Source organism: Acipenser ruthenus, chromosome 3 (assembly GCF_902713425.1).
Source record: "Acipenser ruthenus chromosome 3, fAciRut3.2 maternal haplotype, whole genome shotgun sequence".
NCBI classification, from domain to species: domain Eukaryota; kingdom Metazoa; phylum Chordata; class Actinopteri; order Acipenseriformes; family Acipenseridae; genus Acipenser; species Acipenser ruthenus.
This window is the reverse complement of record NC_081191.1, coordinates 17,772,307-17,790,815: the sequence shown is the minus strand read 5'-3', so window position 1 is coordinate 17,790,815 and position 18,509 is coordinate 17,772,307. Positions and strand designations below refer to the sequence as shown.

The following is an 18,509-nucleotide window of genomic DNA, read 5'->3' as shown; positions in this document are numbered from 1 at the left end:
GAAAGCTTGTACACAGTCATTGGGCACAGCAGCCTTGGCAGTAGACCAAACTGAAAGCACCAGAGTTTCAGTTTGCCCGGTAAAGCGCTGCTGTCTATGCTCTTAAACCCTTCCACTACTTGTTGTCTAACTTCTCCCACACAAACTGTGTCCTTTAGATCCCCATCGTACCATCTCCTAAGACTTTTCACTGGCTTCTCAGACGCTGTTGGTATTGCCTCACCATTAATGTAGAACCTTTTATCTACTACTTTACCTTTAATTATAGAGATGCTCCTTGATTTAAAAAGTACCAAATAACAAAAAGACATTTAGAGTGTTCAGTAACCAGTTAGGGGGCTCCTTTCCTCTTGGTTCCCCTTTACGTGAGTTAGAAGTAGATCAAGCAACCTACAAGACAGGCAGCATAAATATATATTGTTGGCCTCTCTGTGGCTTCTCTCACAAGTCTCCTTCTTGTTTGAGCGCTGAGTTTTGAGGGACAGCCTTTTCTAGGCAGTGCCTGGGTGGTGTGATGCAGCTTCCACTTCCGATTATTGATCCAACTGTGCTCACTGGGATATCCAAACATTTGGATATTATTTTGTACCCTTTCCCGAATCTATGCATTTGTATTACTTTATCTCTAACTTCTGTAGAATGTTCTTTGGTCTTCATTTTCCTTCAGATTCACAGCCTGACCAATGATCCTTCAACAGTGGGTTTTTTATCCAGAAAATGTGACAGCAACTTTAATGGTTCACAGGTGGAGGCCAATGGTAAGGTAATTGTGTCCTCGTTAGGGCAATTTCTTTCATCAGTGTAAACTGGGAGCTTCCACAGCACAGGGGTTGAATACTTATAAGATATTTCAGTTTTTTATTTTTCTTAAAAATATTTCCCAACATAAAACCAACCTTACAATAATTGATTTTGAGTTTCAGTGTTTAAAAATAAAATATCAAACATATACATATATATATATATATTTTTTTATTATTGTTTTCTATTTATTTTTTTAAAGAAAATAATTTTGCAGATAAGAAAAATAATTCTAAAAACACAAGCTTTGATGAAACTGAATCCAAAGGAAGTCTGATGAGTGAAATTTTAATATGCACGTTTATATATTTATTTATTTATTTTTTACCTCAAATAGTTAATCTGAAACTTTAAACCAAATGAGACTGCACAGTTTCAATTTGCATTACAGGTAATTGCAAAGCACAAAAAATGTCCTGACAACCATGGCTTGCATTTCGAGATAGCAGCCTCTGTTATAAATGGAGTAGTGCCAACATCTATCGACAGGATAATATGGGCTTCCAGTAGGGCTGCTAACATTAACATAGAGCCCATGTGCTGCTATATCTACATAAAATATAAACCTGCATCTATTAATCTTGATTTAGTTTAATACCAAATGTGCTGCTTGGTATATATAATATTAAATCTGTGTCTGAAGTTAATGGCAAATTAGGTACCTGAAGCTCTGTTTCAGTACTATGTAATATATCTTGTTATAAACTAGAAAAATAATTTATACACTCAAATCATGCCAAGAGCAAAAAGGCACTACTTCTGATACTTAGCCCGTGTTGCGTCTTCAGTATCTAAAGATGCAATACAGGTTCATATTGTGTCTTCAAAGTAGGGCAGTGATAAAGACTTTAAATCTTTGTCTACACAGTTACTACATTAATGTATAATGTAAATATCTGCAACTTAGACCAACTCCCACTCCCTAGTTTTCCTGGGGCTTCTGTTCCGAAGTGTATACTCCCAGTGCATTACTAAAACAATACTCCAAACACTCTTACTAGGCATAGGGATTTTGGGGCCTAGTTACAAATTAAAATGATGGGTGAGTCCAAAAATGTCCTTCACATAAGACCCTGACAACCATGGTAAAATGCACCAAGTACCTGAGAGCACTCTTTCACTTGCACTGTATCTCTACAATTCAGTACATAAAAAAAAATAAAAAATAGGACTACAGTACATATGACCTAGTATTGATCAGGAACAATATGCATAACTTTAGGTTATATATTATAACCCTGGTTCTCTGAAATAGAAATGCTATCCTGTACCGAACGAGATATACCTCTGTTTAGCCCAAGTTTATTGTTGCTGCTCGAAAGAGCCCCCTCGTGCATCAGGCATGAAGACCCCGCCCCCAAGGGGATAAAGTGCCATGAGCAGAAGGGATCAGTGCCAATTTTCAATTCAAACCTGCTGCGTTGGAGTGAATGCAGCGACCTTGAAAGGTAATGGATAATATTTATATTTTAATGTTCCCTTTTAAATATTAAATGTTATTCATTACTAATTGGGATAGTATACCCAAGCTGTCGCAAGTGCAGAACTTGAAGCACTGGCAGATGTGCTGAAGGGGTGGACCGGGAGGCTGCCCTTAGCGCTCTGGTCCCAAAACCCAGGTTGCCTTTGTGGAAGCTGCGTCAGAATGTGCCAGCTTTAGGGGCTGTGGGGGCCTAGGCCTCCTGTGCGTCGCTGGAGGCTTATAAGCTGGGACCCTGTGTTTAGGAAGAAGGCGAGCCAGCTCCTTAGAGGACTCCCGTTCCTGGTGAGAACACTGCAGCATCTCATCCATGGCGGGCCCAAACGTGATGTAATCAGGACATCATGCAAAGATACTTTGTCCCCATCGGGGTCTCAGGCCAGAGTGAGGTAATGGAAGCCTCAACAGGTGGGAAGTGGTCAAGACCCAGCTTCTCTGCATCGTGCACACCATACAGGTTGGCGGGCGGCCCCAGGAGGATTGCGCATCGTGCAAAAAATCTGACAGTACCAGGGGGAGTACATTGCAGTTATGACCCTATCAAAGAGGGAACGCCTGGATGCCATTTCCGGTGGCCAGGGCATCTGCAGAGTTGCAGTTGGAAGTATATCAAAATAATTTTCCCGAAGGAAGATGGGGAGAAGTAGAAAAATTCAGCTTATCCCACAAAACAACCGTGACGGTCAGGCGCAGGCTCCTTCTCAGGCAAAGGCTGATGAGAAAATGGTGCTGAGCCCTTGTGCGCCCGACACTTTATCCCCTCAGGGGCAGGGTCTTCGTGCATGAGCAGAGAGGGCTCTATTCGAGCAGCTTGGACAAAGTACTCAGGTAATTCGGGCTACACAGAGGTATATCATACTTGAAAGGAACATTATTCTTACACATGCAGTTTCTTAGTATCATGAGGACAAGCTCTCTTTTACATTGGCACAATGCTTAAAAATACAAGCTGGTTCTATGTTTTTCCAGGCATTTTATTGAGATGTTATTAATGCACTGATTGTAAAGAGTATAATATAATGTGAATTCTGATGTTAATCCCACTATTTGGGTTGCCCTTAATGGTAAAACAATACTGTACATTAAAACTGATGGAATTATCGTTTTCTACTCTAGTCTTAACTTTTCCCTTTCAGTTAACTAATACTTCTTCAGAAAGACCCCAGAAACAGAGGCCTTTAAAAAGAATCACATTCCAGTAATACAATGTATGAAACTGGAGGTGTGTTCTTAGTATAGCTAAGAAAATACACTATTATTCATTTGAATGCAGTGATTATACTTAGGTAATGTTATACACCGGATACTGCAAATCTGATATGTATGTTAATGTAACTAATCAAAATATAACAATGCCAATGTGATGGGTAATTTGGTAGATAGGCAGGGACTGAACAAATAGCTGTTTGTGAGTGGCTACCTGTAATAATAAATAATAAAATATCTTTATTTTTATACAGCGCCTTTCATAGTTGACCACTAAAGCACTTTACAGAGGTAGGCTGTGAGCTGTGCATTATATGCAGAGTCACTTACAATAGGACATTGGCTAATAACAGTGTCTAACTGATGGCTGAATTGTCCATAAAACATAACAGGACTGAGGAAAGGGGAGCAGACAGAGACAAGCAGAAGAAAGGCCAGGTTTAAAGGGAATGCAGCAGGGGATAGAGCAACAAAGAGGATATGGGATGGGAGGGGTGTCATATGTAAGGGAAGGGAGTAGAAAGCAAGGGCAAGCCAGCAGCTCCAGAGAAAAGGAAAGAGGCAGAAAGTGGCAAAGTAAAAATTGGGTAAGGAGTAAGGCCAATTTAAAGTAGAAATAAAATTATTGCATTTTAAAAGATTTCTCTAAACACTGGGGGAAATAAAGACACAGTCACGACTGCAACCTACTCCCTCTTGGGTATGCCAGTTAGATTATTGGTTCTTAATAAACGTCAATAAGTATATTTCTAAATCATTATTAATAATAATAATAATAATAATAATAATAATAATAATAATAATAATAATAATAATAATAATACAACTTTGAAAACTGTTAATTAACCATCATTACTATATGTTTCCTGTTTATTTAAATTATAACAATCTAGTGTTTAGTAAATAGGAAACAGAATGTTACATTTTTATATTAAATTATTTAGCATCAAGAGTAATTTTAATTATAAAAAATAAACACTTATTTTCCAGTGTCATATACTATTAAAGTTTCAAGCTAGGAAAACGTTAATGTTAATTGACAAAAACAAAAAAAAGATGTCTACTGATTATTACATTTTCTGTGCTATCACATGCAAATATCAAAATGGAAACCAGTATGAGAACACCTCCTTCTAACTGCAATATAACATTTTGGGTTAGTTCTGGCTAATTTACAGTGTAGAAGAACAACCAAATCAACACACTGTCGAAATTGTGCACGCTCCAGCACTGACACAGAAAACTTAAACAGTAAAGGGTAGAGAAGATATAAAAATGAGAGGGCTAAATAAAATAAAAAGTTAGGGTGTAAAGAATTGCCTTTTACCCCATTCCCTTACCCTTTCCAGGCTGAATGTTGCTTTGGGTTTGTATTTATATTTAAACAATGCAGATGTTGACCTCAGTGTTCGTTGATAACTTCTTTAGCAGTATCTAATTACTCTTAATTAAGAAGCCATGCCACTGACTCATTGTGTGACCCTGAGCAAGTCACTTAACCTCCTTGTGCTCCGTCTTTAGGGCGAGACGTAGTTGTAAGTGACTCTGCAGCTGATGCATAGTTCACACACTCTGGTCTCTGTAAAGTCGCCTTGCATAAAGGCGTCTGCTAAATAAACAAATAATAAAATAATAATAATAATTGGCTGAAGCACAAAAATCCATGTTAGGTTTTAGCAATACGGATAATTGTGTACATATAAGGTAGGGTGAGGTGTATATTTATTAAGTGCTTTTCTAGTCAGTCATTTTAAAACCTGTCCTGACGCTAATACACTTTTTTTGTTTCTGAACTGTACCACCCAGCTTTACATCCTGTGTGACGGTGGTACTTACTGCCTTCTAGTTGCTGTCTTACACTTGGGTACACAGTGTTCTGCGCTTCTTATATTGTGGTGCAGGAAGCCCGCAGTGTCATCAGCCTGGAAGAGCAGCTTTTACAAAGCTGGCTACATCAACACAGATCTACTCCCACCATGCTGCCCTTCACATCACAGAGTATAAGAAAAGATGAACAAGACAGTACAGACTGGACTAGCATTAAAGCATGAGATCTGGGGATCGCTGCTGCGGCTGGCACTTCTGTCCCCGGCCTCATGCTTTGTTTTGCCCATTTTTCCACACCCTGACAAACCTGGCTCAGACTGGTGTTTCTGTTTCATCTTGTCATCAGCTACCGTACCATTCACCTTTCTCTGCTGGTCTTCCCAGGTCACTTCTGATACAAACCAAAAGGAAAGATGGCTCATCATGTACAACTTAAGCCAGCAAAATTAAGATTTGCACATTCAGAACATAGCGCAAATCTATAAATAAGTAACCTTCAACAGAACACCTTGTGGAAGATAAGAATTACCAAAAATAAGGTGTTCTTTTGAAGGTTAACAGATGCAGTAATGAGGCTACACTTCTTTTTTTTTTTTTTGCTTTTCTGCTATTGGGATTAAACTTTGTGAGCTCTTAGTTGTATACTGCTATATTGTTCTTTGAAGTGCTTTTAAGTGTACCTTATACTTAGGGCTTCTGATTTTGTTGTGTTTTACACCGACTTTTATACTCTCCTTTAAGAATTCAACTGATACCTGTTAAGCCATTCATGTATCTCAATCACAACTGAGAAATAGTAAAATTGATTTAATTTACAGTTGTTTTTTTTTTCAGGGAAACATCTAAATGAGGTTTTAAATCGCAAGTCTAACCTTTTTATTTAAAAGCAGACGACTCATCTTTATTAATGTAAATACAGTTATGCATAACGATTGTAATAAAGTGTTTCCAGCATAAAATACTTTCTTTTTCATTATAGCTTTAATAAACATTAGTCGCTTATTAACACGTCGCGATCTTGTTTGTACGTTCTGCTTGTAAATGGAAAATGAAGGCTTGGCCGATTTAAAAACCCATTTAGTTGTTTCACATACAAAAAAACAAATAAACGAAAGGCTTAACCTGTATCAATCGAATTCTTAAAGGAGAGTATAAAAATCGAGGTAAAACACTGAAAATCAGAAGCCCTAATTATAGATTTGAAACATGTTAGGATTATACGATAGACAATACTTTTCAAACAACATCATTGACTGTATGACTGGTAACAACCTTTATGTTAAAAAAAAAATGGTATTGTTGGTAATCAACGTCGGTATAAAATGATAACACTATTTACTTATAAGTTTGAAATGTAGGGGAGAAGTACAAACAGAATTCTAAATTGCCATTGCACAGCAAATAAATAAACTAGCTGATCGTGGGAATTATACATTTAAAATAATGTAATTATAATTGAGAACTTTTGATGGAACGAATATATAGAAAGGTATAACACATTTAACCAAATACCCACCACTTTGTCTAATTTTTACAATAATCACATTCCCCCCTCTGATGACTTGGGGGTAAAATATCAAAAAACAAAAGCCCAACTTATGATGTTTCTTACTGCTTTTGTAACAGACAGGTGTTATTTTTCATTTAAGAAAAATTATACCAATATTGTGTTTTCTTATTATATTTGATCAGCTAGAATTGCTTCAAACTCCTGTACTCAGTGTTGCTTGTTAGCTAAACACTCCTCAATAAATTAATATAAATTGAATGTATTTTATGTAGATCAAGGGACCAGCTTTGATGGGCCAGATGGCTTCTTTTCATTCCCAAAATTCCTTATGTTCATGGAATAAATAATAAAGATCACAGTGCAGCTTCCACAGAACTAGCTCAGACTAGCACAGAAAAGGGGGTTTAGATTTAAACAAATTCCTTTCTCCACAGTTATTAGCACTACACTAAAATGCCAAAAAGAAAAAAGAAAAAAAGAAAACTCTAGTCAGGGCTTTTAAAGTGTTCCGAGCTTGCATTGCGTATGTTTTATGAACACTAAAGGCCTTTTCAATGCTGATGCAAGTCACTATTCAACCTGAATGAAGCTCGCATTTGGGTGGGGGGGTGGGGGAAGGCTCTTCTTTAGAGCTTTGCTCTGAAGCTTTTTAAAATCACTGCTTACAAAGGCCATTATTCATAAAGCTTACAAACCGCGTGGATCAATTACTTTTAGATGGGACAAATATTTTTGGTGCTGAATAAGCAGGGTTGCTATGTGACTCCTATTTTGATACAGAATTAGGATTCAAATTTTCCAAGATGTATGTTGGAGATATTCCACAGTTCACAGGGCTAATGCAGTGAAACTTTACTAGTACACTGAAATTAGTTTTATGCCCCCAGGAAAAAGAAAGAAATGAAAAAGGGATGGTGGTTATAAAAGTCTAGCTAAACTAGGAATAGTTCTTTTTATATTGTGCATTTCATTAAATTCCCTCAGTGTTTTAAAATTATTATGCTACATCCTGATAGCTCTAAGCGATTGCAGTCTCTGGGCCTAGACATTATCACAGGTTTTTACTTTATTTACTGGAGTGAATTGTTATAGATGAAAGGATTAAATGTGACCTGATTTGTGTAACACCACTCTCACTACGAACATTGTGCAACTTTCCTTTCCTACCCCTCTGAGAATAGTTTTGTTCATTCAGCAAGGTGCTGCACTATGCAGTGTTTACAATTCCAATTCTGCACAGAACAATACAACAATACACAGTAACAGCACCAGATTGATAATAGAATTAGCACTACATTTGGGTACTGTATTTAAAACAAGTCTATCCTGAACAGAACCAATCTTGTTTTGTTCATTTTCTTTATGGCAAATAACTACTATTGAACATAATTGGTTAAGCATTACACATTTGGATAGCTGTGATCATCTACTCAGGCATGCTTTACAGTGCTGAGAGCTTCTCATGTTTCAGCACTTTTGACCGTCCCTGAATCATAAGAATTTTTGCTCCATCTGCTGGTTAGTTGAATGTAAGACATGTTTTGATAATGCAGCACTATTTTCTTTCTCCTTGCCTTTCCGAAAAAGAAGTTGCAGCAACAGTTTATAATGTCAATGCTGTATGATCTATTTGTATTTGTACACAAGGCTTTATATCGATTACAGTATAAAACAGTACTCCAATGATCTAGTTTCCCAGCAATCTGGTATGCTTAACTTAACTTGTTTATTTGAATATGAAATAGTAAAGGCTATGTCTCCTAATGGAATAATTAATTTTAAATATTTGTACCAATATCAATTTCTGGAGCAATATCTTTTTTTTTTTAATGTCTGCCAATAGGATGCATTATCAATTATGAGAAATATGGCAAACATACAGTATGTACTTTTCACATACACACTGTCCTTTGAAAGCTAATGCTTTAGTTTCAGTTGAAGGTCTTAAGAGATGCAACAAGAGATGCAAATTAAATAATAAAGTAATAGTTGTCAAGAAGGTGGTTTTAGCCCACTTAGCCTGATTATGGAGCCAAATCAAACACAAATGCCCACCTGAGAGGTAAATATCACAATTAGAACACACATGTCTTCAGTTCTGTAGGCTATTAAGAGACTGTGGGATTTTTAAAAAGACACATTTAATTGGGTATGTGTCTAAATCAGTCATTTTGGGGATTAAACTGTAGCTGGACACTCAATGCACTGTTGCTCCACATTCAGTTGTTGTGGGGCTTAATGAGAGTGGCACCAATTCAGGTGAACTCTGTGCTCTATTGGAATACTGTAACTAGGACCATCAGATTGTACAGTATGAGGCCTGCATTACAGCTAATGTGTATTAACAGCTTTTGACAGCTTGTGTTCTAATATTAAACGCACTGCACACAATAAACTACCAATGGAACGGAAACCTATATATTAAAATCACTACTGATTACCAACATGCATATCACGTCTATGTTAATAAGATCACATATATAAAACAAGGAAAACTAGCACACATTACAGGGACTAAGCAACTTGCCTTTTCTCCCATTAACAGGGGGACATTGAGGTTTCTCCTCATAATCTTAATGACATTTGAAAACAGACATTGGTGTTAATGAAAAATAAAAACGCATGGTTATGTAAAAAACAAAGTATGCAATAACTAACTCTTACAGAATGCTGCAAGTTTAACCCTCTAATGATACTGGGGTGTCCAGGTACCCTAGTATTCTATTTTACAAAATAGAGGGACACAGTAGTAAATGCATTGCATGTGAAATACATTCATTATAATGAACAGAAACAATACCCATTCCAAAGAAAATGTATTAATATTCTTATAAGGCTAGCCTATGGCAAATTAGAGAATGGGCAAATTTGAAACACTGGACACAAAGGCAAAGCTACATTTACTGTAAAAGGAAAAAATACATTGCAATGCAGCAGCATTTGTCAATAAAAGTTATGATTTGGTTTCACAAATGTATGCAGCATTCTGTTTTAGGCGTTTACCATGTAACACAGCACAAAGGAACACACACACACACACAAACACCTAAAGTCCAAGAACAGGAAGTAATTTAATTTTGATAAACAGGACATTTGGTTTATACTACTCACTATATGCCCTGTATAAATGCATGTATCATTGAGGTGCCAGACTCTATGGCTAGTTCATGATACATAGTTTACAATTCTAGCATGCAGGACAAAAACAAAAACTAAAATAGAAAACACTAGTTGGGGGAAAATTGAGTAAAAGGACCCTGTTAGAAATTCCAGCATTGACAGGTACTGATTTAGGATGGTTGGAGCTGGTATTAGATTCGTGAGAGAAAAAAATAACAGGAAAGTACCTTACTCTGCTAAATGCCAGATTAAAAGAACAGTTTGGTCTATACTAACAAAGAATTTTGTTAGTATAGACCAAACTATTTCAGGCATTCTCTCTGGCCACCCATTTTTTTAATTGTGCTCAGTCTGTTGTCTAGGAAAGTGGTTGTCACATTTATCCCTCGTATTGTGTTTCGTTAGACCATTCAATGTCAATGCACTTTTAAAACAGTATTTTCTACCTTTACCAGTATACTGTGTCAGTATCAAAATCACAATAGTTATTCACAACAGTAGAAATTACGTAACTGGTTGTCAGTGTAAAGTTTGCAGAAGCAGCACAGATTTGCTCTGAGGGTCATGGGTCGACAATCACCATTCTAGGTTGCTTCTTTGTTAAATCAGTGCTCCAATACTATCACAAAAGTAGAAATTCTTCTCTTAAGTAATGTATTCGATATGTTGGTTTATAAGCCTGTGGTGTTGTGTTTTTTTCTTAATCAGCAAGAAACTATTGAATGCATGCCCCAAATCAAGTCACACTAGAATTTCCAGCAGGGGTAAGGGTGTGGCCTAGGCTAAGTGACAGCACTGTGAGACACACCTGCCTCGACCTCTGACCCCTCGTGTTCAGTTTGCTCATTCTCTTCCCCTGCTTCTTCTGTGGGTGTGTGGTTCATGAGACAAAGACAATGCAGACATGGTGGAGGGTACAGTGACAAGGCAAAGGGCAGACAGACAATAAACAGAGCACAAGACAGATGAAAATGCACATATACTGCAGTAATGTGTTAAAATATTACTGTTTACCCAATTGCAAAAATGAAGTACTAAGTACAGTATGGCACTACAGTATGGCAGTGCTACTGTATACTATACTAAAGGGGCTTCCGCTTGGGTTTATCTGACCATTTACTATACCAGGTCTTTGTGTGTTATATATATATATATATATATATATATATATATATATATATATATATATATATATATATATATATATATAATTTGCTGAGTATTGACATTTGATTACTGATATTTTCATGCTTAACATGGTTCTGGCATCAAATACTAATAATACATACATATAAAACTATAATAGCTTCAGTACTGTAGCCGCAGTTTTAAAAAATGTTTTTTTCAAGTCCTATTTGAAGGTCAATTTCAAAATGTCACTGATACAAACACCTGTGAAATTACTAAAATAAATAACAACAAAGACTTTAAAATGTTCTTAGCATTTTCATCATTACCACTGGTCCCCATATTATTGGATATGAAGATTTCTCATGTGCACATTGTAGTTTGGGAAGCAGTTACATGCAAAACCAGCAAGGCATTTAGCACAAAAAGAGAACCTGTGACAACGTGCTAATATTGCTTATGCGAATAAGAGGTAAGAAAGTTGATTTGGCCACTGGTTATCACTCTTTACACTTCTAGGTTGGCCTTTTGTATCACAGATGTGAAGACGCAGCTACCTCACCACGATACTATCACAGAGATCAAATTAAACTATAATATTCATGTAATAAACTACAATCCTTGTTTCACACAATCCACAGCATCCACCCTCAGAAATTGACATTTAAAGGTTGTTAATTGTTATCTGCCACGTGCTGAACACACAAAGGTGTTACAACAAGCTCTGTACCAGGAGATTTACTAGACACTACCTAATACCTAACTGCAAACAGCCTGGCTGTTGTGGAGCATGCTTCCTACAGATAGAAGGTTCCAGCTCAGCTACATGTTAGTATTTCTGTAGCAGCTGAAGCCAACTTAGTTATTTTTATTAACTACAGGCTAGGAAAGAAGTTGTCTGCTATAGCCCAGTGGGATTAATAAAAAAGTGCCTCTTCATTAATCACCTTTTCATGAAGAGTATTTCACTTTTCTAAAAGAATTGTTCTATATTGGAGTCAAGGGGATTGGCAGACGAACACTGAAGGTGTGCTTGTGTCTCATCAGGCTTTAACCCGACAAAAGTCCTGGGCCAATTCAAGTGTCCCATTTCTTGCTTGTTAAGCCCCTGTGTCATTTATAATTGGATCACAGACATTGAAATGTAAATTGATGTACATGAAGCCACAACAGAGATTGGCTGAAGTAAGATGAATCAGGGAACTGCAACAGTCTACAACAGTTGTACAACATTTCTCACACAAGAATGTCAGTGAATGACTATTTGTTCTTGTACTGAATTTGTTTATTATCCTGACATTTTATTTAAAATATTGACAACATTTTACCAAATTGAAAAAATGTGTAATGAAATAGTTTGTAACACTTATATCTACAATATCTAAACCCAGTGTCTGTAGTACACACACACACACACACACACACACACACACACACACACACACACACACACACCAACAGAAAAAACAAAAACACGCACTGCAACAGACATTACTTGGTTTCATGCAGTGAGCTTGGCAAAAGAAAGTTTTTTCACAGAGTTTACAGAGGAATAAGCACAGAGAGTTCAGCCTGTCGAAACCAATTAACACCTATTGCAGAAGGGTTTATTCTTGGAAACCGAGCCTCCTGAGGCTCTTTCTACAAAATTAAACCCTGCATTTGAGTTACAGACCTTCATAAGGCTCTAATCCTTCGTCTCCACTTTCTGGGAAGAAATGAAAAAAGGAACCAAAAGCAGAAATGTTAAATAAAAATGTAAAATAAATAAATAACTAAATAAATAAATAAACAAATAAAAATAAAAATTAATAAACAAACAAACAAACTACATTAAAATAATATACATTTTAAACCTCCACTTTCTGAAGGCATTCCAGTTACAACCACATATAATTAAACACAAATAACTCACAAAAGACTGACAACATACAATACAATGGACACGTTTTACCCTAAACTGGTGAAAGTTTATGTTTTAAATCACCTTCTCAGCCTCAAGTAAATCACAAGTAAATAACAGCAGCTTCATAATGTATCTTCTATCCACCAATATGAATTCTCAAACATCTTTAACTTATCATCAATAGACCTTTCCAGCAAGAAAACCAGTAAATACTGACTATGGATTAATTCACAATTAGGGTATAATGTGCTTTTACCAGGCAACCTTGTAAACTACATGCAATACTATAGTGAAGCAAATTTCCAAAGAACAGTTACATTGATCCAATCAATTAATAAAACCAATGACACTAAAAAAAAGGAGAAAACTGATACAACCAGAAAAAGAACTAGCCTCCAGATGTTGCTCATGAGCTTTAACCAGCCCTTTTGTCAGCTTTGATGAGCTTTTCCTACCACAAAGACAACACCCCCAACATCTTTCACCAGCCAAAGCTGCATCTTGGCACAAGGCTTATTTTAAAAGAGCATTTCACTCACTTCTTTCTAGCGTCCCCTTTGGTGGAAGCTGTGGCAGCTGTCGACCTCTGCGTCCAGTCAAGGGGGTACTTGTGGGGCTTGTTTGGACAGATCCGCTACGAGGGTGCGACCTGTGGGACACAAGGGGGAGTTAGTCTGGTGTGGTCACGGCTCACAGATTCTCACAGGAACACCATGGGAGGAAGGGGAGCCTATCCTCAACGTACACCTCATTTCCTCAGGCACCAGATAAAAAATGCTTCCACATCAGTACTCTGTGAGAGGAAGAGTTTGCAAAAAACTGTAGAAAAAAGCACACGCTTTAGGACAAAACGTCTTCCTGATACAGAAGACGACATTTTTTTTTAATTCTCTTTCTCTACATATATAAGTATTGATATATGTACACACATTGAAGATGACATGCTCAAAACAACCACCATATTGTATAGATACATATTAAGCACGCATATATAATGAAAAACTATCACACACATTAACACAGACACACAAACATATTACCTCTCTACATATATATACTGTACGCATAAATATGTTGTTTTTTTTACTTAAATAACTGTATTTTTCATACATCAGCATATATTCTCCTGTGATCCCCAGTGCAGTATACTGTGCACAATAAAATTAAATCTATAGGTCCCTGGGGTCACACAAGGATATTGGTTAAATGATTTGACACAGATTAAGTGTCCTGAGAATATATGTTTTTTTACGATTTGAATGGAATGTTTCGAAAGAGATGTCCATTCCCTTTAGCGGTACACAAGTGAGGACTGTATTACCCCAAAGGAGTTCTGTTTAGGGATGGGTGGCAACTGCCTGTTCTGATCTCGGCCCTGTTTTGACTTATGAAATCCAGCTGAGACGTATTTTTTTTAGGAAAAATACTAAATACTAACAATTTTTAGAAAAAAATTCAAATACATGTATTTTACTTGTACTGTCTATTTCCATCGATCTATTCCTTCACTGTCTATGCAGACCATTTTAAGCAAGTTTGTTATTATTAAGATATATCTCCATGTACAAGTTTTGGTGATTTTTTGTATGTGATATTAAAACAGTGTTGAGTTCTCCCTTCCATGAAAGTAGCACAATAAGGAAGCCTTAATAAAAATCCTAAACACCCTGTATATTTTTTCTGGGAGTTATAGGAATAATTTCAACAATATACTGGACTAGATATTAAGGGTTAAATAAAAATGAAATACCACAATAGCAATCATGACGTTTAGAGTCATGTAATGTAATGACACTAGTCCTACTATGGCTTTTGTGGTGCTATAATTTTAATATAACTCAATTATAGCACAGCACTCTACTTACTAATATCACATAAATTCCAAATTAAAATGGACTCACCCATCCCTAATTTGCTTATAATGCACAGCCTGTGTGTGCATTCTTCATTACGTACTGTATCAGCAAATCAAACAAACGTTGTCTATCTGTTGCATTTATTAACTAGACATATAGTACATCATTCTAGCTGTGAGCAAACAATGATTCCAGATGCACCACATAATCTGGCTGAATGGACTGCAAAACTTCCATCTCTAAAGGTTTTATGATGTCTGTTCCAGGAGTGATGTCAAATGTCAAAACACGGGCAGAAGACTCTTTAAGGCTGCAAGAAAAAAGTAGGTAGCCATGAACTGCCAAATGCAGGATACTATCCACGGTTTTCCTAATGAACCACAAAAAACAGATGTTGTTAAATATATAAATATGTTAGTAAATAAGCCACAATGAGTCCCACACCATTATATCCATTGAAGAATATAAGTAGTGTGTCTAAAATAAAGGAAGTTAGTATATACTGTTTCTAGTAGCTATTCTAGGATGGAAAAAAATACACCACTTGTACTACAGGAAAAATAAAAGGTGAGTTGGCGGGGGTGGGGGGCGTTCGGGATTGAATTAGTCGGGCTGTTTTGATTGGTCTGGGTCACCTCGTTAAGGCAGGTGAGGGAGGGGCAGATCTTCCTGATGTTAAAGATGGCATCGACCTCATGAGGTTAGAGTCGGGGCGCTCGGTGGACCGGGAGCGGGAGTTAGTCCGCTCGAGCACTGGGCGCTGATCTGCGGATCTGGACCTTGTATTTTCATGTCTATCCAGGGCTTCGCAATACCTGCAATGTTATTCAGAAAACCACTCAGTTGACCCATTACCTAAATCAAGCAGAACATATCATAATTCACCAGGTCACCCCCGTGAACGAGACACGGCCTCTCAGGTCTTACCTGGTTATGGGTATTTTTAGATTGCTGGATAAAAGCACAGAGCAGACAAAAAGGCCAGTCAGAATTGGAAAAAGTCAAAACACAGTTTCAATTAGCGTTAGACATCTAGCTTACACCCTTCTCCCTAGTCATCAATGTGACTTTGGGAATGAACTACAAAATAATTTACAGTTAACCTTAAAATAAACTGACTTTTGAAAGCTCAACAAGCCCTCCCTAAATGTCAGATTACTGATACAAGAACATTCAGATCTGGGTCTTCTGAGAGCTGTCGGGGGGAAAAGTGACATAAAAATACACAAAATGTCTATATGGTAACACTTCTTATGTAATCAGAAAAAGGGGAAACTTCAAGACATGGCTAATTGTTATTGTGGCTAATGTGCTAAAGAGGCAGCTTGATGACATCCAAAATGGGCTACAAACCATCCCATTGGTTACATTGAAGATGATGTTTTAAAACACCTTTTTAACATGAAAACTTCATACTGTTTAAGTAAACTGCAAGAGCTCAACAACATACATTTATGTTCTACGAGTATGCGTCTTCAATGCAAAACAAAACAAAAGACCCCATAAAAAGTATCACTTTAATTAATCAATTGAATAAAGGGTGATTCCTACACAACACACCATAGAAAAAAGAAAGTTTTCTTTTGCTTGGTCTCAATGTATAAGTAAATAGTCATGACAGACAAATACATTTTTGATATACTGTACCTCATAAGTAAAGTGTCTGTCGTGAAGCAGATGCCTTCCATTAAAAGTATTTAGTGAGGCCAAAACAAAGTCACACAAAAGCGTTGTTACAAAGTTTCGTGCTACTTTAATTTCCATGTGCACTGCCAATGGTGTAGTTCCATTTCAACATGTTCTGTAACAATATCTTTTTTTTCATATGGTGCATTGCTTATGAATAATCCTGCTCATTAGGAATCATGTATAAAATTGATTATTTCTGTGGTGTTTTACTATCATGACATACAGGGCTAGACAATGAGTTTTTTTTTTTTTTTTAATCCATTTATCCCAAACTTTTTTTTTGTTAGTGGGTGTCACAAAGACAACATTAAATTTGAATTGAATTATGAGCCCCTCCATTTTCACCATCTTCATGGTGGGGTAAGAATTGCTTGAGTTTTATGCAAAAGTTAACCTTTTTAGGGGTAGATGTACTAAAGTGTTGCACCTGTCGCAACAGCCGCAAACCAGCTGCAAACGAGTCTTGGGTGAAATGTACTAAACATGCTCAATGCTATTTGTGACTTTTTAGGGAGTGCTTTGCGGCAGCACTTTTTTTTTTGCGGATCAAGCTTAGATGAATATGTAGTTATGGGCGTTCCTGCATAAATTCACAAAAAGGGGGTGGATATAGTGCAAATGAGGGTTCTCAAATATTATAATGAGATGTACGAAAGCTGCCAATTGCGACACTTACAATTACATCAATTTGTTAAGAACTATCGTAACTGTCGTAATTGTTGCTGGCATTTCCCAGTCCGCTTTTTCTCATGCGTTGTCAGTTGCATTTCTGAGGCAAACACCCAAGTACGTAATTTTCACGAAAGGCAGGTGTACTTACAATCCTTGAAAACAATTTTTTATGACATTTCTGGCACAGATGTGCCGCTAACCCATCCAGCTCACTCTAAGCATCTGTATAGGACCATGATCTATTTTGTGTCAATTGTCAAGGTTACCAAGTAGTCCAAGTTAAAACTAATAATAATTAAAATATATATATATATATATATATATATATATATTTTATTCGCATTCTAGACCAATGTGTACAATGCAGCAGCATGATTTATTTTATGTTACCAGTATGCTAAAGTAAAACGAAAATGCGCAAGGTATTCATTTGATTTTACTAGCATAATGATTTACATTTAAAATGCATTGAGCCCTATAAATGTATGTGTGTGCGGTATGTGAAATCTTTTTGGGGGTGAAGGTGGGGCCACACTATAGACTCTGATGGGATTAAACTGCCTTTCATTTTTATGTTATATATATAAAGAAGATGCTAAGAAGACGCAACAGATATTTAAATTAGTATATTGCATCTCTCTTCATTAACATATTTTCTCTTAGTACATACGACAAAATGTTTACTTTGCTAAGTGTTGCAACGAAAATGCAAATTGCGGTATGTTTGCGGTGTGACTGGCCCATCTTAGTACAGCTACCCCTTAGTCTTGGTTCTATCAGCTCTTAATTACTATGATGAGATTTGGCGGTTCAAAGATAGAAACAGGAAAAAATATCAATGTTACAGAATAGATGTCTTTACAACCTCCTCTGTGAAAAGCAGTGCAGCAGTGCCACTTGATCATTGCTCTGTTACCATAAATACACATGATGGTTTTGATAACAGTGTGACCAATGATTAACTGACAATGAATCCAATAGCAGGAAACACAAACATTTGGCAATTTAATTTGTATATGTTTTTTTAACATTGAGCGTTACCAGTACATACAAAAAATGAGTTAATAATTTGCTTAATAAAATACATACTCCACAAGGGAATTAAATTAAATAAACCTAAGGGTGTAATCTAATTTAACTTCAGTAGTTCAGGACAATCTTCCACAACACAATGTATTTAAATAAGCAAACATTTTGCTTCAAACCCACTTGGTTCAAAGGGCCTTGAGAGAGAGAGGGAGACCAAGGGCCAACTACAAAGCTGATGTGGGGGAGGTGGAGGGATGGAAATGTGTCAAACAATTGAAAGTGCGC

General features: G+C 36.7%; 1 protein-coding gene across 34 annotated transcripts in view; it reads right to left on the bottom strand.

The window, feature by feature from the left end:
- Positions 1-18,509, bottom strand: part of LOC117394363 (regulating synaptic membrane exocytosis protein 2-like) — a 265,103-nt gene that overhangs the window by 73,198 nt on the left and 173,396 nt on the right. For 23 of the 34 annotated variants that reach the window (XM_059012647.1, XM_059012665.1, XM_059012645.1 and 20 more), the window contains 5 exons: positions 15,762-15,785; positions 15,470-15,649; positions 13,518-13,627; positions 12,748-12,780; positions 5,622-5,705 (listed from right to left, as the gene is read on the bottom strand). In XM_059012647.1, coding sequence (XP_058868630.1) covers positions 5,622-5,705; positions 12,748-12,780; positions 13,518-13,627; positions 15,470-15,649; positions 15,762-15,785 — 431 coding nt within the window. Of the gene's footprint in view, positions 1-5,621; positions 5,706-10,752; positions 10,810-12,747; positions 12,781-13,517; positions 13,628-15,469; positions 15,650-15,761; positions 15,786-18,509 lie in introns of all 34 variants that reach the window. The other 11 variants (XM_059012651.1, XM_059012670.1, XM_059012677.1 and 8 more) reach the window with 6 other exon arrangements.